The 16,799-nt window shown below is 36.7% G+C and overlaps 1 protein-coding gene across 6 annotated transcripts in view; it reads right to left on the reverse strand.

The window, feature by feature from the left end:
• Nucleotides 1-16,799, reverse strand: part of LOC101738551 (soluble guanylate cyclase 88E) — a 117,530-nt gene that overhangs the window by 31,543 nt on the left and 69,188 nt on the right. For all 6 annotated transcript variants that reach the window (XR_005246349.2, XR_002431592.3, XR_002431591.3 and 3 more), the window contains exon 2: nucleotides 6,806-6,980. Coding sequence is in view for 2 of the 6 variants with exons in the window: in XM_012696256.4 (XP_012551710.2) it covers nucleotides 6,806-6,973 (168 nt within the window). In the remaining 4 variants the exon portion in view is untranslated. The remainder of the gene's footprint in view (nucleotides 1-6,805; nucleotides 6,981-16,799) is intronic.

Consider the following 16,799-nt stretch of genomic DNA (forward strand, 5'->3'; position numbering starts at 1 on the left):
TAAACGAAAATAGAAATATTTATTAGACAGATGATATCTTAATTTCCTGTCTGATTTCATAGCAAAGTTAAATCATCTATATATTAATACGTGAAGCAAAAACTTTGTATCCCTTTTTACGAAATTTTCGCAGACGGAGGAGTATGAAATTTTCCATACTTATAGAGAATATCGAGAAGGAGTGCGCAATGCTATTTTTTTTTAAATAATGCATAAAAGATACATTAAATCAATAAAGAAAACATTACACACACTACATACCATATATTTGACGCACACACGCATGCATACTATTTATTGTCAAACTTTTGCTCTTGACGTGTGTGGTCAAATTGAGAATAGATTAAATATTGTTTGTCTTTGTTAATGTTTTTTATAGTGTAGTCTTGGCGAAATTAGTGATTAAAATATAATCATAATAGTGTACAAACTTAGAATTCCAATTAATTATAATCGAATTTCGGCTACTGCGGGACCTCTAGTTTAATAAAAAATGTGAAAATTATGATTTGCTTTGTTAAGAAAGGTTTTGTTGGACTTTTTTTTTATTGCTTAGATGGGTGGACGAGCTCATAGCCCACCTGGTGTTAAGTGGTTACTGGGGCCCATAGACATCTACAACAACGGCTGCCCCACCCTTCAAACCGAAACGCATTACTGCTTCACGGCAGAAATAGGCAGGGTGGTGGTACCTACCCGCGCGGACTCACAAGAGGTCCTACCACCAGTAAATCCACCAGTTTTAGTGATTAAATGTTTAAAATAAAATTTATGAGAAAATTAAAAAAAGAGCGCCATCTATGAGAGGGGTCCAGAAGCAGTGGTTATGTGCATTCACGATTCAAATAACCTAGACGTCCGTCTACTCTACCACTTATCGAGTGCATTAAACATAAAAACCCACTTAACACCACTTAGGCCATGAATTCGTTTGCCATTCGACAGCGTTAAAAAGTATAAAAGAATAAGACCAAAGCAAGTGTAAATGACATTTAATATAATTTAATATTCGAAAACTAAAGATATCGGTTCATGGAAGGATCATTGACCAAGCTGAGGGCCAGGGGGATCAGGCTAGGGCCAGTGGGTCCAGAATGGGACCTGGGGGCCCAGATTTTAGGTGCCACTTTGAAACCAATTTTTTTTGTTGAAGCTATACTTCTTTAGGCGCGTTATGAAAAATTGATGAGAGTGTAATTTTACGATGCGCGCGCACCGTGACACAAAATTAACAGAATGAAGTTGCCCACTAAATCGATCATTACAATACGACCGACGTAACTTGGCCAGTCTGAATATAGCCGCAGGTGAACTTTCCGAACCGTACCGAGAATTACCGAATTTATACGATGCCAAGAAAAGGGATGTCCAATATGCGTGTTTGAGGATGTTGTTTAATCGATTTTTTTTCAAATTTATTAAAATTTAAATATAAAAAAAAGAAATAAATTTAATAAAAATAAAGTATAACTTCTTACGCGCGTACATAAGTACACGCACCCTTTTTATGTTATGAGATATCTTGATCAAAATCACTCAAAAATTCGATTAATTTTTTTCGATTCAATGTTGAAAAATACAAGACATGAAAATAAAACTAGTTCCAAAAGAATATTATTATTAATGACGTCAAATCTCGTGAAATTACAACACAAAGTAAACAAATAGAGAAGAAAATTTACTCAACTTTATTGCGTATTTATGTGTGGGTTTAATACATAAAATATCTAACGCCACAATATCATGACGTATGTATTCTTTAGAAATTCCCATATCTCATTCCGTCCTGATTCACAAAATCTTCATACGAATTTTATTGTATTCAATGTTGTAATAATAAAAATGCTAAAGATTTTGCGTGAATCGCATTAGTACTATATATATGAATATCAAATTTTTTTATTGCCCTTCTTGCTGTCCATTTAACGCAATAAATAAAAATTATAACCATCACTCATTTAAACACACTAGTGATCCCCCGGTAGTCGAAATTCGACTATAATTAATTGAAATTATAAGTTTATTATCATTCTATTGTCAAACCCTATTTATTATACTTCTATAGTCACAGATTTCGCCAAGACTACACTTTAATAAAGACAAACAATATATTTTAATTGATTTTAATCTCTTCTCAATTTGACCACAGACTTTAAGCAATAAGCTAAAAAGTTTGACAATAAATAAATAGTATGTATGCATGCGTGTGTATGTCAAATACATGGTAGTGTGTGTGTAAAATTTTTTTATTGATTTAAAGTATTTTTTTTAGCAGAATTAAAAAAAAAAAATTTTACTTTCTGCGCTCCTTCTCTATATTCTCTATAAGTGTGGAAATTTTCATACTCCTCCGTCCACGCAATTTTTGTAAAATGGGGTACAAAGTTTTTGCTTCACGTATTAATATATAGATAGACAGTCGTATACATCAATCTATATCTTAGAAGGGCGCGACGGTCATTCTAATAACGACACCCCGTTGGTTTGATTATTGAGGTGCAATTAAGTTGCCCGTTAAATCAACGTATATGTATGTGCAATGCCCCATGACTCATTTTGAAAAACTCTGTTAAGTCGAATGAAAGAATCTTGTCGTATAGCCTCGTAATGTGTGTGTTTTTGGGAATGTGTTTGTTGGTTTTTTTTATTACGCCTCCGTTCCGCCTTCACTGGGGATGGAGGGCGGGGTATGTCGGAGTTGAACCGACTAAAACCTCCGGTCGTTCAACAACCAGCATCCAAACCTCGCATGAGAGAGAACTCATGAAAAGGCAAATGGGGGAAAGCGAAGCGTTTAGTGCGGAGCACATCTCTCCCATCACCCTCCCCCTCGGGACGCCGGACCGGCGGTCGTCATCGCCACGACCACCAGCCCTTTCGGTGCGTTTGTTGGTAGCCGATTGACTTAAAACTTAATGGAAATTCCAATTATTTATGCTACTATGATGCTACTGTTCTACTATGTTGATGCTTCTATGCTATCGATATACGATGGCGCAACTCATTATAAAATTCGAAGTGAACCTTAGCCCATAGAAACAGCCCACTGAGTTTTCTCATCGGAGTTTTTTTATTATTGCTTATATGGGTGGACGAGCTCACAGCCTACCTAGTGTTAAGTGGTTACTGGAAACCATAGACATCTACAACGTAAATGCGCCACCCACCTTGAGATATAAGTTCTAAGGCCTCAAGTATAGTTACAACGGCTGCCCCACCCTTCAAACCGAAACGCATGACTGCTTCACGGCAGAAATAGGCTGGGTGGTGGTACCTACCCGCGCGGACTCACAAGAGGTCTTACCACCAGTGATTACGCAAATAATAATTTCTCTAAATCTAAATATATAAGGGTTTGCGATTCCGATCCGCTGATAAAAGTTGTCATCACCATGCTATCGACGACACGACAAGCGCGAAGTTTCGGTTGTTACTATTAATAATAATACTTAAAAAAAAACTTGTATGATTATGATTATAGTGATAACTATAATACTTTATTTTCAGATGCATTGCAGTTTTTATAAGTCGTGATCGAAATGATTTAAGTAATCGAAGGCCGTCTTAAAAGGGAAAAATTAAATAATAGCAATACACAGTACATTTTTATCTGAAATCATCATTCTCCTGCCCTTCTCCCAATCACTTGGGGTCGGCGCAACATATTCTCTCTTTCCATACTCCTCTATCATATACCATTTCTTCGCTCACTCCCCTCTTATACATATCGTCTTTCAAGCAATCCATCCATTTTTTCTTAGGTCTACCCCTTCCTCTTTATCTCAAATATAATTATCTCTTATAAATATAAAATACTAGCTGACCCGGCAGACTTCGTAGTGCCTCAATCGATAAATAAAAGACCTAAACTTTTGTAATAAATAAAAGGAATCCATCCGACGGGGGAAACATCAAAGGAAAAACAAAATTGTTTGTTCTTATATAATTCCGAGCATTTTCATATTTATTCAAACTTTTTAAATCTTCTCTGGACTTCCACGAATAATTCAAGACCAAAATTAGCCAAATCGGTCCAACCGTTCTCGAGCTTTGGCGAGACTAACGAACAGCAATTAATTTATATATATATAGATAAATATAAAATATATATATAAAAATCTCTTATTTAACAAATTCAACAAGCGCGTGCCGTAACCTTTTTTTGTGACGGAAACTCGATTGAACCATTGACAATAATAGACACAAATTGTTGATTTCGACCACACAAGTCTACAATGTACTTGATTCTAACCTTTATACATACATCTACACAAATAAAAATGCTACCGTTTTGTTTGTATGTGTGCTTGTCCTTTATGTGTCCTTAAAATGAAACCAGATTGTGATGAACGTTGGCAGGTACAGCTGTTCTTGGCGCTCTAGGAAAGGTTACTGTCATAGTACAATCAAACAACTTTTTTTTTTACCTACCTATGCTATGGTAGCCTTGAGAGGCTGTTTCAACTTCACCCTAACGTGTAGGCTATTTCAGCTTCACCCTAACGTGTAGGTGAGGTCACGGGACCCAAACCGGAGTGGTGCTAACACTAGCCCTAGTAAGAGCAGTGCTTCGCAGAATCTACTACCGGATCTGAAACGCGACTCACTGAAAAGATCCGGCGAGAAACTCAGTGGACTGTGTCTGTGGGTTAATCAAACATCGATTCTCCCTCTAGGCTGAGAGGCCTCGAGGCCACCAGTATACGTCATTCATAACGAAAGAAACATCAATTCATTCTATTAATGAAAGCCAGCGAAGATTGAGTTTCACTAATATATGTATGACTATAAATATCTACTTTTATTTTGCGTGTGTCTTTGTCACTTATTCGGCATGTCTGAGTGGGTGCCTGAGTTTATGTTGAAACTTGGATACGGTGAAATCGGATTCTAGGTTTTTTGCCCAATATAACTATTTTCCAAGATATGGATGACCTAAGATAAGACCTAAACTATTTATCAAAAGTCTATTTAGTCAATCAAGATTTTAGGAAATTTAAAAAACCAGACACGGGACTATGGCAATCTGCTATTATATATTTGCAAAAAGTAAAGGAAGTTATTCAGTAATCATCTCCTTTCTCTTTTTCTAAGGAATGCTGTATTGATTGAAACAATTCGAATTTCGATTTGAAAATTTCATAGAATGTTTATAACGTCCTATACTATGTAAATACTATGTTTTTAATATGTACAGGTAGGCAGCGGCTTGGTTTCGGTAGGCAGCGGCTTGGCTCTACCCCTGGCATTGCTGAAGTCCATGGGCGACGGTAACCACTCACCATCAGGTGGGCCGTATTCCCGTCTGCCTACAAAGGCAATAAAAAAAATGTACTATCCGATAAAGCAAATACGGTTTTAAATTTCGCTTTGTGATGATTCCATAATTATACTGAATTACGTCACCATTTGATAGTGAAATTTCGTCTCCGAGCTAATCTCACGTTATTGATCAAAGTATCCTATTTATAAAGTTTAGCGGAATACAAAATGTATATTTGCTATATCGGAACGTTTGCCAGATGATTTATTGACGTTCACTGCATATTTCATTTTAAAATAAATCTGGAGGGAGTAGGATTTTAAAAATTTAATTGTTTTCATTTTTATGGCGAATTCACTGTGTTACTAGTGTTGCTACAAATAAATGCTCAATGAAAACAATCGAATATAATATATATATATATAAAAATGATATTGATTTGTTTTGTTTTAAATACCGTCGAAGTCGAAGTTAGACGAGCATGTGGCAAATGCGTAATAATTTTTCAGGAAAGTAAATCTACTATTTAGGTCTCTCCCCACAGCTTATTTGAACGAAAATTAATTTCAGAGCTGAATGGATAAGGAACATCTCTGGTATTAATCCGTATTGATTCCAAGGATTAAGCCGTGCTCAGGTGGCTGGTGGAGCAAAAGTAAAAGGGGACAAATGAATACTTCACAATACCCCCTCAAACCGACACAAGACGCACAGTATTATATACTTATATATAATATATCATTAATTCCCCATATCCTCCGTAGACCTTCCGGTGAGATAAGGAATTTGACTGCACCCATCTTCTATACTAATATGATGTTTACGTCAATGCTGTTGCGTTGTGTCAAACCAATTGCGTTGAAACTTTGTACAGCTTTTAGCACTTGCCTATTACTATGGGTTATGAATCTGGTTTCAATGGGGATATGTCATATCACTCAGAAAATACTGCAAAGGGAAATGCATTCCACAGCCGGATAATAAAAGCATTGTTACGGCGGTAAGAGTAACGTCATCTATCGCGGAATAGTCGAACGAATACCGAAGGATCTAGTAGTATCTAGAACGCTCGAGAAGTACATCGCCATCTATTGTCAGATAGCGGAAACACAGTACTCTGCTTTTGTGAAATATTCTCGACGACTCTAGGGCTTTTGTCTCGACTATAAAAGCGTTGCAGAGATGGAGACGCAGTCAGTTAGTAATCGGAACTACTCAAAGCGAAACAGTGAACGCATCACCTGAGGCGAAGCGGAAGAATCGAGAGTTTTAAAGTGTTTGTGAAATGCTTAAAATGTTGAATACAGTGTTAACTTGTAATTCGGTAGAATTTTATTTTTCCCGAACGCTAGCGCATAACAGTATGCTACATGCATTGTACAGAATTCTCTTAACGTGTTTTTTTGCGTCACCATATCTGAAAAACATCGCTGTTAGGGATGAAGCCTCCAATTGTACTTATCTCATCTTGCGAACGAACTGAATTAATTGCGAATAAATAAATAGTAAATACATAGTAACATAATAATAACATTTCGTTACCTCTTGCGCTTTTTTGGCGAGTCTAGTGATCATGTTCTCCGGGTACACCTGGTGAACGGAGAATGAAGGCTGTTCAACTCCAGCCTGCCTCCGGATATCCTCCCAGCGTTCCTCGCCGTAAGTCTGTCGGATGTACTCCGCCATGTTCTCGAGTAGAAGCCCGTACATTTTGGAACTGAAACAAATGTACTATATTTATTGCAATTCAAAAGTCCAATAATTAAAAAACGTGTCCCGGTATGTTATAATATATGTTGGAGACGGTCATTAGTTTGGTAGCTAAACGATGGCAGCACGTTTGCGGTATCGTCGGAACTCGGCTAACTTCGTGCTACGACAGAGCCTAGCCGATGGAGGCGCGTAGACGCCTTTACAAACTTACCAACCAGCCTTCTTGAAGAGCGGTGCCTCCGTCCTAAGAGCTGTCATTCGTTTTCGTTTGCTAATGTCAAAAGAAGAATTCTAAATTGTTTGGTGTACTCAATATTTCTCTTAGCTCGATCATCCTATTCGCCCCTACGATGTCTGACGATGGTGTTAATAAATGTGGCTCCTCCGACATAGAGTATTATTGCTTAAAGAGGTGAACGAACTCTCCATATGTCTCCCTTGTGTTAAGTGGTTATAGGAAAACGTAGATGAATACATGAACGCCCTAACTCATCGTGAGACCTTAGGTCAAAAAAAAAAGACGAAAATTATTATTGTATAAAAATTTGCGCGGGTTTGATTTTTATTACACAATATTATTCCTTCATCGTTGAAATCATCCGTAAACACATGTCAAGTACGTATTCCATTAGATAGATTGGCACTTGCCTGCGGGATTAGGATACCGCCATAATCGGATCGCTTCATACAAGTACACCGGGCGTCTTGTGTTATCACATCGAACTTTTTTTTTTAAAGATTTTATTGTCTCGTAACGAGGCCTTTAAGCCAAGTATTATTCTTCTGACATTCTATTTTAATATAAAAAAAAAGAGAAATGGTTTATTAATTTAAAACTTTAATGAATTGACATGAAATTAAATGAATCGAGATGAGATGGAATAGTCTCAGTAAAATATCGGTCTCAGTAAAGTATTTACCGAGCCTTTTTAGTGGACATTTTGGAAGAACCGTCTTTGTTTATTTTTTCCTCATTTGTGAACTTTCACTAAGCAGTCAATAAACCACCGTTAATATACATTAAAATCTGAAAAAAACACCAAACGCCAAAGAAGTCATCGTACTCTAGTTTTCGGGAAAAAGTAGAATAAATGATGCTCTGCAATACTATGAAATATAATCTGTGGTGACAGAAAAATAGTAGCAGAATTTTTTAAATCTTATTTTATTTGTAACTGTCACAAATTTTCATCCAAACAAACGCAGAGATATCTATAAATTAATACGTGAAGCAAAAACTATATACCCCTTTTTACGAAAATTGCGCTGACGGAGGAGTATGAAAAAGAGAATACAGAGAAGAAGTTCAGAATGCAATTTTTTTTTTAAATTATGCTTAAAAAGTACATTAAATCAATTAAAAAAACATGACACACACTACCATGTATTTAACACACAACACGCACACGTTTAAATGCTCTTCGTTTATTGTCAAACTTTTGTTATTGTTTAGTCTGTGGTCAAATTGAGATTAGATTAATATTGATTGTCTTTAATATTATTTGTCTATAATGTAGTCTTGGCGAAATCTGTGATTATGAGAAGTAAAATATAAAAATATAAAAAATAGTATTAGACAATAGAATATAATAATGTTCAAATTTATAACTTAAATTAAATATAGTCGAATTTCGACTACCCGGGTCTACTAGTCATAATAATACGCAGTGTATTCGAATATATAATTTGGAAATATCTGTTTCGATTAACACGAACGAAGAAATTTCTGCAGAATTACAAGAATTTTACGATAAAATCGATACGTTTATCTCTCTTGGGACGCGCGGTCGTATTCTCAACTGTACTTACTGCCTTGTAGAATAACGAATGTCACTTTTCAACGCGTATTTATTAATCGGATTTTTGGATTCCTTCAACGTAATTTTCATCAGACTAGAAGATGTTTACATAACTTTTTTTCTTTATTGCTTAGATGGGTGGACGAGCTCAAAGCCCACCTGGCGTTAAGTGGTTACTGGAGCCCATAGACATCCACAACGTAAATGCGCCACCCAACTTGAGATATAAGTTCTAAGGTCTCAGGTATAGTTACAACGGCTGCCCCGCCCTTCAAACCGAAACGCATTAGCTTCACGACAGAAATAGGCAGAGTGGTGGTACCCACCCGCGCGGACTGACAAGAGGTCCTACCACCAGTAATTACGCAAATTATAATTTTTCGGGTTTCATTTTTATTACACGATGTTATTCCTTCACCGTGAAAGTCAGTCGTGAACATTTGTTGAGTACGTATTTCATTAGAAAAATTGGTTGGTACCCGCCTGAGATTCGGACACCGGTGCATCGCTCAACACGAATGCATCGGACGTCTTATCCGTTAGGCCACGACGACTTCAAACGATAACTTGAAAGATTTCCAAAGGTATCAAGGACCTATGATAGTACAATAATAATTAGTAATATATTCGACTACCTAGACCACTATCAAACTTTCTATCAAACCGTGTTTTTCAGTTTTCTTATTATCTTTTATTACATTGGAACACGCAATGCATATTGGCTGTAATTATAATTTTATCTAATCATAAGAACACTGTCTGCATTATTATATTGAAAGAATATTTCTCCCTTTTTCCATTACCATACACGAGGAATAAGTATTTGTCGTATATACCATATAAAAGTGTCATGTATTGGAAAACAAAAGAAAATGATCGTGTTTGTATTGTATTATAGTTCTTACTTACTTATCGCGTTTCATACGGGTCTTCTGTTACACACGTTACTAATGGAGAATCTTCTAATATCATAACTACATATTTGGGTAAAACCATGTTAATAGTAGTGTTTGTCCTGATGTGTATAAATTAAGAAAATGTCAAATTGTTCCAATTTATTTTTAATATTTTGCATATTTGTTTAAAAAATTCAATTGAGTGGATAGATACGTTAACGTAATTAAAATCTCTAAACTTATAAATAATTAACTATTTACTATACATATAAATGAGAACTAATATGTAGTTTTATTAGTGTACAGCAAAATACGTTACCTACACAAGCATTTACATTTTCCCGCATTCATAATACTAAGCAACTCATCCGGTAAATGTAGCCGGGCTAGCCTTAATAAGGCTACAGTAAATAAATAGAGGTCTGAAGGTAATGTATATCTATAAGAAAATAAGTCTTTAATTTACCGTGATAACGATAATGCTTAAGCCGCCAATAGGTTCAGTATGCTTATTGCGAATTCTATCAGCGACCGTCTCGATTTTCTACATTTTATTTATTTATTGCATTGATAAGTGGACGAGCTCACAGCCCACCTGGTGTTAAATAGTTACCGGAGCCCATAGACATCTACAACGTACCCACCTTGAGATATAAGTTCTAAGGTCTCAAGTATAGTTACAACGGCTGCGCCACCCTTCAGACCGAAACGCATTACTGCTTCACGGCTGAAATAGGCAGGGTGGTGGTACCTACCCATGCGGAATCACATGAGAACCTATCAACCTGTCTAGTTTAAACTAAGCAGTTACTGTAAATCACCTTGTTAATTTAGTTGGAGGATGAATCTGAGTATGGTATCACCGGGCTTAAATTGTGAACCGTTAGATTAGTCTTATTGTTGAAGATATTTGGTATTCTAATTCATTCAGATGCCATTATTCATGTCTCGTACCTAAATGTGGTTCTAGTACCAAGGAGAGTGCCTTAGGCGCATTTTTCTTTGCAATGACAATGTTTTTTTTTATTTAATAATGAGACATTCTTTACTATTCTTTTATTTTTGCGATTTTTTTCACTTTTATGTACAATGGTAATAATAATGATTTTTGCTACGGTAAATACGATTGTATTGTGCTTAGTAATATGATATGTTATGGAGTGTCGCGTAGAACACTAACTGTGAGTCACATTTGTTGTTCGCGACGAGATAGCGCTGGCAAAACTTCACCAATATGTCGCTTGGCTTAAGCATGTGCTTTAATCCGAAGTCGTTACGGGCTAGTGTTAACAAAATAAGTTAATATTTTACTTAAAGATACTCTATTCTACTAAAGAATGTCAGAAATGAACAATATTATTTGTGTACGCTTTAATTTTGAATTTTTTTTGATAAGCTATGTTTTCTTTCCTAGTATTCATAGACACAGCCCACTGAGTTTCTAGTCGGATCTTCTCAGTAGGTCGCGTTTCCGATCCGTTGGTAGATTCTGCGAAGCACTGCTCTTGCTAGGGCCAGTGTTACAACATAACCAGGTTAGAGCCCGGGAGCTCCCCGGCTAGCTCGGTGAATCTAGCATGACCCCTCGAGGTCACTAGAATAGATAGTAAAACAAAACTAAGTAGTCATTCTGTGTCAACGAAAAACAAACCGAAGTTAACCACGCTAGCATGGCTGTCAATTTAGGTGCATAAGTCAAATAGATTTGTTCTAATTTTAAGAATAATTTACCATGCGAGAAATTTAATCTTGCGTTTGTCTTAACTCTAATATCGTTGGAGACCACTAAAACCCTAAAGTATATATTTGAATCGTCGGAAATAATTAAATGACATTGAAAAAAAAAACGCGGGATTAAATCGTAAAAGCAGTTTTAATTAATATAAATGAGGATTCCGTTAAGAAATGCTTACAAGTAATGTTGTCTTTTTTAGGAAGCTAAAATATTCACGAGACGTTAACCGAACCACAATGGCCTGTCTAAAATATTTTATGATTCATAATTTCCCCCAAAGAAAATTTCATGCAGTCGTAAAGCCGTGCGTTACGAATTTCTCCTTACATTCACACGTTTTTATAACTTTTCCACAATAAGAAAACATTAGATATTATTACTTACAAATGTTCGTATTGAAAGTTTTTTCTTTTCTTTCGGTAATGCCTTTGCATTGATCAACAAAAAAAATATCACAAGTTTTGTTACAAAAGAATATTCCATTAACAAAAACTATGGAATGTTTAAAAATCGCAAGTAATTTTTTAAGGACACTCCCATAATTTGGTTAGATCGTGCATATTTAGATGTGTATATAGGTGTATCCGCGAATATAGGTTTTTTCGGACTGCATTATCCGTGTAAACGTACTCACGGCCTACCTGATGTTAAGTACTTAGTGCCGTTAAACATCACAAAGTGAATGCTACACTACTTTTTTTTTTTTTTTTCCGACCTATGCTGATAGCCTTGAGAGGCTATTTCAGCGTACCCTAGCTTGTGTAGGTGAGCTCACGGGGCTCGAACCGGAGAATTGCTAACACCGCCCTAGCAAGAGCAGTGCTTCGCAGAATCTACCACCGGATCGGAAGCGCGACCCACTGAGAAGATCCGGCGAGAAACTCAGTGGGCTGTGTCTGTGGGTTAATTCGCTCGTCGAGCCCTTCGTCGCAAGCGACGGGTTCGACGAGGACGGCGACCGGTGCTTGTATTGCCTAAAAGCACCGTTAATGGATCAGGAGGATCCGTGATGACGTGCCTTGGGCGACGTCGACGGTTTACCAATCGGTCTACAGGATCGGGTATGTAGTTTCCGGCGGCCACGACAAGAGGGTTCTCATGTCGTGCCGTCTTCTCAAAGTGGCGCAGCGATGCCGACTGTAGATACTTACTGACGGGGTCGAGCTCCAGGTCATCGTGGAGGTCCACGTTCCTCTGGAACCATGGTGCTCCGACGGCTATCCTGCAGAATCGGGATTGTATAACCTGAAGGGGTTTCAAGTTGGTGCGGGCCGCGTGAGCGAACACTACGCTTGCATACGTCATGACGGGGCGTATGCAAGTTTTGTAGAGGGTTACCTTGTTACGGAGGGACAGTTTGCTTCGTCTACAAAGCATTGGGTAGAGTCGTCCTAGTATAAACGCGGCGCGATCGCGTACCGTTTTTACGTGGGGACGGAATGTCATCCCTCTGTCGAGGGTGACGCCTAGGTATTTGACCTTCGAGGCCCACGGTATGGGCTGGTCAAAGAGAGTGATGGGGCTCTACACTCCTTGAGACACGAATTCGATACTGGTAGGTTAGGTACCACCACCCCGCCTATTTCTGTCGTGAAGCAGTAATGCGTTTCGGTTTGAAGGGTGGGGCAGTCGTTGTAACTAACTATACTGAGACCTTAGAACTTTTTTTTTTATTGCTTTGATGTGTGGACGAGCTCACAGCCCACCTGGTGTTAAGTGGTTACTGGAGCCCATAGACATCTACAACGTAAATGCGCCACACACCTTGAGATATAAGTTCTAAGGTCTCAAGTGGTATCTCAATATCTCAAGGTGGGTGGCGCATTTACATTGCAGATGTCTATGGGCTCCGGTAACCACTTAACGCCAGGTGGGCTGTGAGCTCGTCCACCCATCTGAGCCATACTGTCCAGTGATTTCCTCGTGATCAAATAAAAAAAAAAACGCGATTTTTCCTTCACCTTGGAGGTCATTCTTCAGGTCTTACTATGAATTTTTAATCCTCACATCAGGGACACTTCAAAATATTAAGGTAGCATTAGATTAATTTGCAACACTATAACTTACACTCACACTTCAACGTGTGCTAACGTGTCAAAATCAAGTAATACATATACGATGAGCGTACACATGCATCGTATTGGGAATGTTTGACGCAAGCACTATGTACCCGTATAAAAATTCGCCACAAATACATCCTTATCAAGGTTAAAACATATACTACATTCGGGTTTATCGTGTGGTAGAGCGAACAAAGTCTATACGGTGAGTTTATGATGATTCGTTTGACGGTTGACGGTCTATCTTATTAGTATACTTCTATTGGTAGTATCGAAAGCAGGTACCATCGCATTGCTCTATGTTTTAACGCACATCAAAAAAAGTAGGAGCTTCTCAATTTGTTTGTGTCACCTCAGAACTTTTTTCTAACTACACAGATTCTGGTGATTCTTTTTCGATTTGAAAACTGCTCATGTAGTAAATTTAAATAAGATCTGACTAGTAGTTTCGAAGTGGTCGTGGCCTAAAGGATAAGACGTCCGGTGCATTCATATCTAGAGATGCACCGATGCTCGAATCCCACTGGCAAATATAAATTTTCCAATGAAATACGTACTTAACAAATTTTAATGTTCAGGATTGACTTCCACTGTGAAGGAATGACATCGTTGTAATAAAAATCAAACCCGCAAAATTATAATGTGCGTAATTACTGGTGGTAGGACGTCTTGTAAGTCCGCACGGGTAAGTACCACCACCGTGCCTATTTTCTGCCGTGACGCAGTAATGCGTTTTGGTTTGAAGGATGGGGCAGCCTTTGTACTGTAACAACTGACACCTTAAAACTCATATGTCAAGGTAGGTGGTGGTGGCATTTAGGTACGTTAGAGATGTCTATGGGCTCAGGTAACCATTTAACCAAAGGTGAGCTGTGAGTTCATCCACTCACAAAAGCAATAAAAAATAAGTTATTGTTAATAATGCGTATTTAATAAACTATTTTGAAGATATTTTTATTTTATTTCGGCGAGTCGGTTTTATGTTTTGTTAAAATTTTATAGTAAGTTATTCATTAAAACTGTCACATGTCCCGATTTGAAGGATGGGAGAGCACTTATACAATAGAATTAAGAGTTGTGTGAGTGAGAGTGACCTTGTACCCAAGGTGGGTGGGGGTCACTTTGTCCATTTACGCTATATAATACCCGGGGACCTTTATCGTCCGTCCGGTCGTCCGTTCACTGTATGCTTATAGGAAAAAATGGGCTATTATTATGCAATATTATATTATGGAAAAATAGGTTTTTAATATTATATTTGACGACCATCACTACGTTACAATAATCATTAATAATTGCCTTATATTCAATGTAGGTAATTATTGCTTTTAGATGCCTACATTACCGTCTAAGGGGTAGCCATGTAAAATTATAAAAAAATATGTAAATTCGAATTTTCTGATTTTCAGGCACGTTTACACTTACGAAAAACGCCAGATTATACCTATATAGTAGAGCCAGTGATATCTGACATCTTTTGTTTTTTCAATATACTTTTTGTAACCCGTAATGTAACGCAATCAGAAATTGATTGACCCACGGAACGCTCGTGGGTACAATTAAAGTACATTGCGGTTTTCCAAAACGAATCAACAAAAACTTGAAGTTTTTATATCTAGTTGGAACGAAGTTCCTTATGGGACGATGCGGAGGGGTAACCTAACCGGGAAAAAAACGTCCGTAACGTAAGATTTTTATTATTTATATAGAGTCTTAGTATGATGGCTATACAGTGTCTAATGTATAGTCTACGTGATGACGGTTATTATTATTCATATAAATGGCTGTTTCTTTGTATATTATTATTATATATTTTTTATAAATCATTGTGAATAAAATAAAGTTGATAACTTTGTAAAGAATTTTTTTTTATCAATAAATAATCATAATAAAAGATGTATACCCGAATAATTATTTTCTTTACACCTCGAATACAACTTAAAATTAATATTTTAATAATAAGAAGCTACCTAAGCGGCAGTTAATCATCGCTTCGACTTTCGGAACGATCTTCTTTCGTCCTGTATGCTATTATACTGTCCGTAGTCGACAATGAGTTAATTAACTATTAAATAATAGGTCTAATAAAATTTTAGTGCGTACATTTAATTAACATAAAGTACGTGTCAATGATTTGCGTATAGTAGCTCCATTCAATTCGTTTTATCCGCCGAGCGCCTCAATTCAGTACGATTCGCAATTATGTGTCATCAATCAATTTCATTGAGTGTAAGTACGTAATGTTATACGCAAGGATGTACAAACAGTTGTATGGGGTCGACCTCCATTTACTTAATTAATTTGTCGTTGTGCATCGAGACCTTGGATCGCTCGGAAAACTCGTTAAGACATTCGATTTGAAATTCGGAAAATACGCGACTCTTAACGAGTGACAATTTTCCTTTCGCAATTTGGGCCTAGTTATAATGACTAGAGGTCCCGCAGTAGTCGAAATTCGACTATAATTAATTGGAATTGTAAGTTTGTACACTATTATGATTGTATTTTATACTTCTATAATCACAAATTTCACCAAGACTATATTATATAAGGAATATTAACAAAGACAAACAATATTTAATCTATTCTCAATTTGACAACAGACGTCAAGAACAAAAGTTTGACAATAAATAGAATGCATGCGTGTCTGCGTCAAATACACGGTATATAGTGTGTGTAATGTTTTCTTTATTGATTTAATGTATCTTTTATGCATTATTTAAAAAAAAAATATTAGCATTGTGCACTCCTTCTCTATATTTTTTATAAGTGTGGGAAATTTCATACTCCTCCGTCCTCGCAATTTTCGTAAAAAGGGGTACAAAGTTTTTGCTTCACGTATTAATATATAGATAATAGTAACTGGGAACAAATCACGCATAGTCATGAGACCCCAATTTAGGGTTCCCTATGTCATAACATATCATCAGAGACTGACGTAAATACTTACATAATAGGTTAGTGAAAAAGTCTCTACGAATTTTTTTAAAAAAAATCACAATTTTTTTAAAAAAAATCACAATTTTTTTTAATATAGTTTATTTACACTTAACCAGCCAGATACAAATAGTATAACCAAAGAGATTTTATTACAAGATCATACATACTATAATGCAAAAAGACTTTTTCCCCAACCTATTTAAAAAAATAAATATACATTATTATATATACAGTAAAAGCTCTTTGTTCGCGTATCTATGATCCCGTGTATATAATCCGTAAATATGCCGCGAATACAGAAATCGTTAATATGAAATGGTAATTTACATATATGGAATTATACCACCTACCCGTCTGGGCGTAGCTGAAATAGCCTCTTAGGCTGCCAGCGAA

The sequence above is a fragment of the Bombyx mori genome, chromosome 26, assembly GCF_030269925.1.
Source record: "Bombyx mori chromosome 26, ASM3026992v2".
NCBI lineage: Eukaryota > Metazoa > Arthropoda > Insecta > Lepidoptera > Bombycidae > Bombyx > Bombyx mori.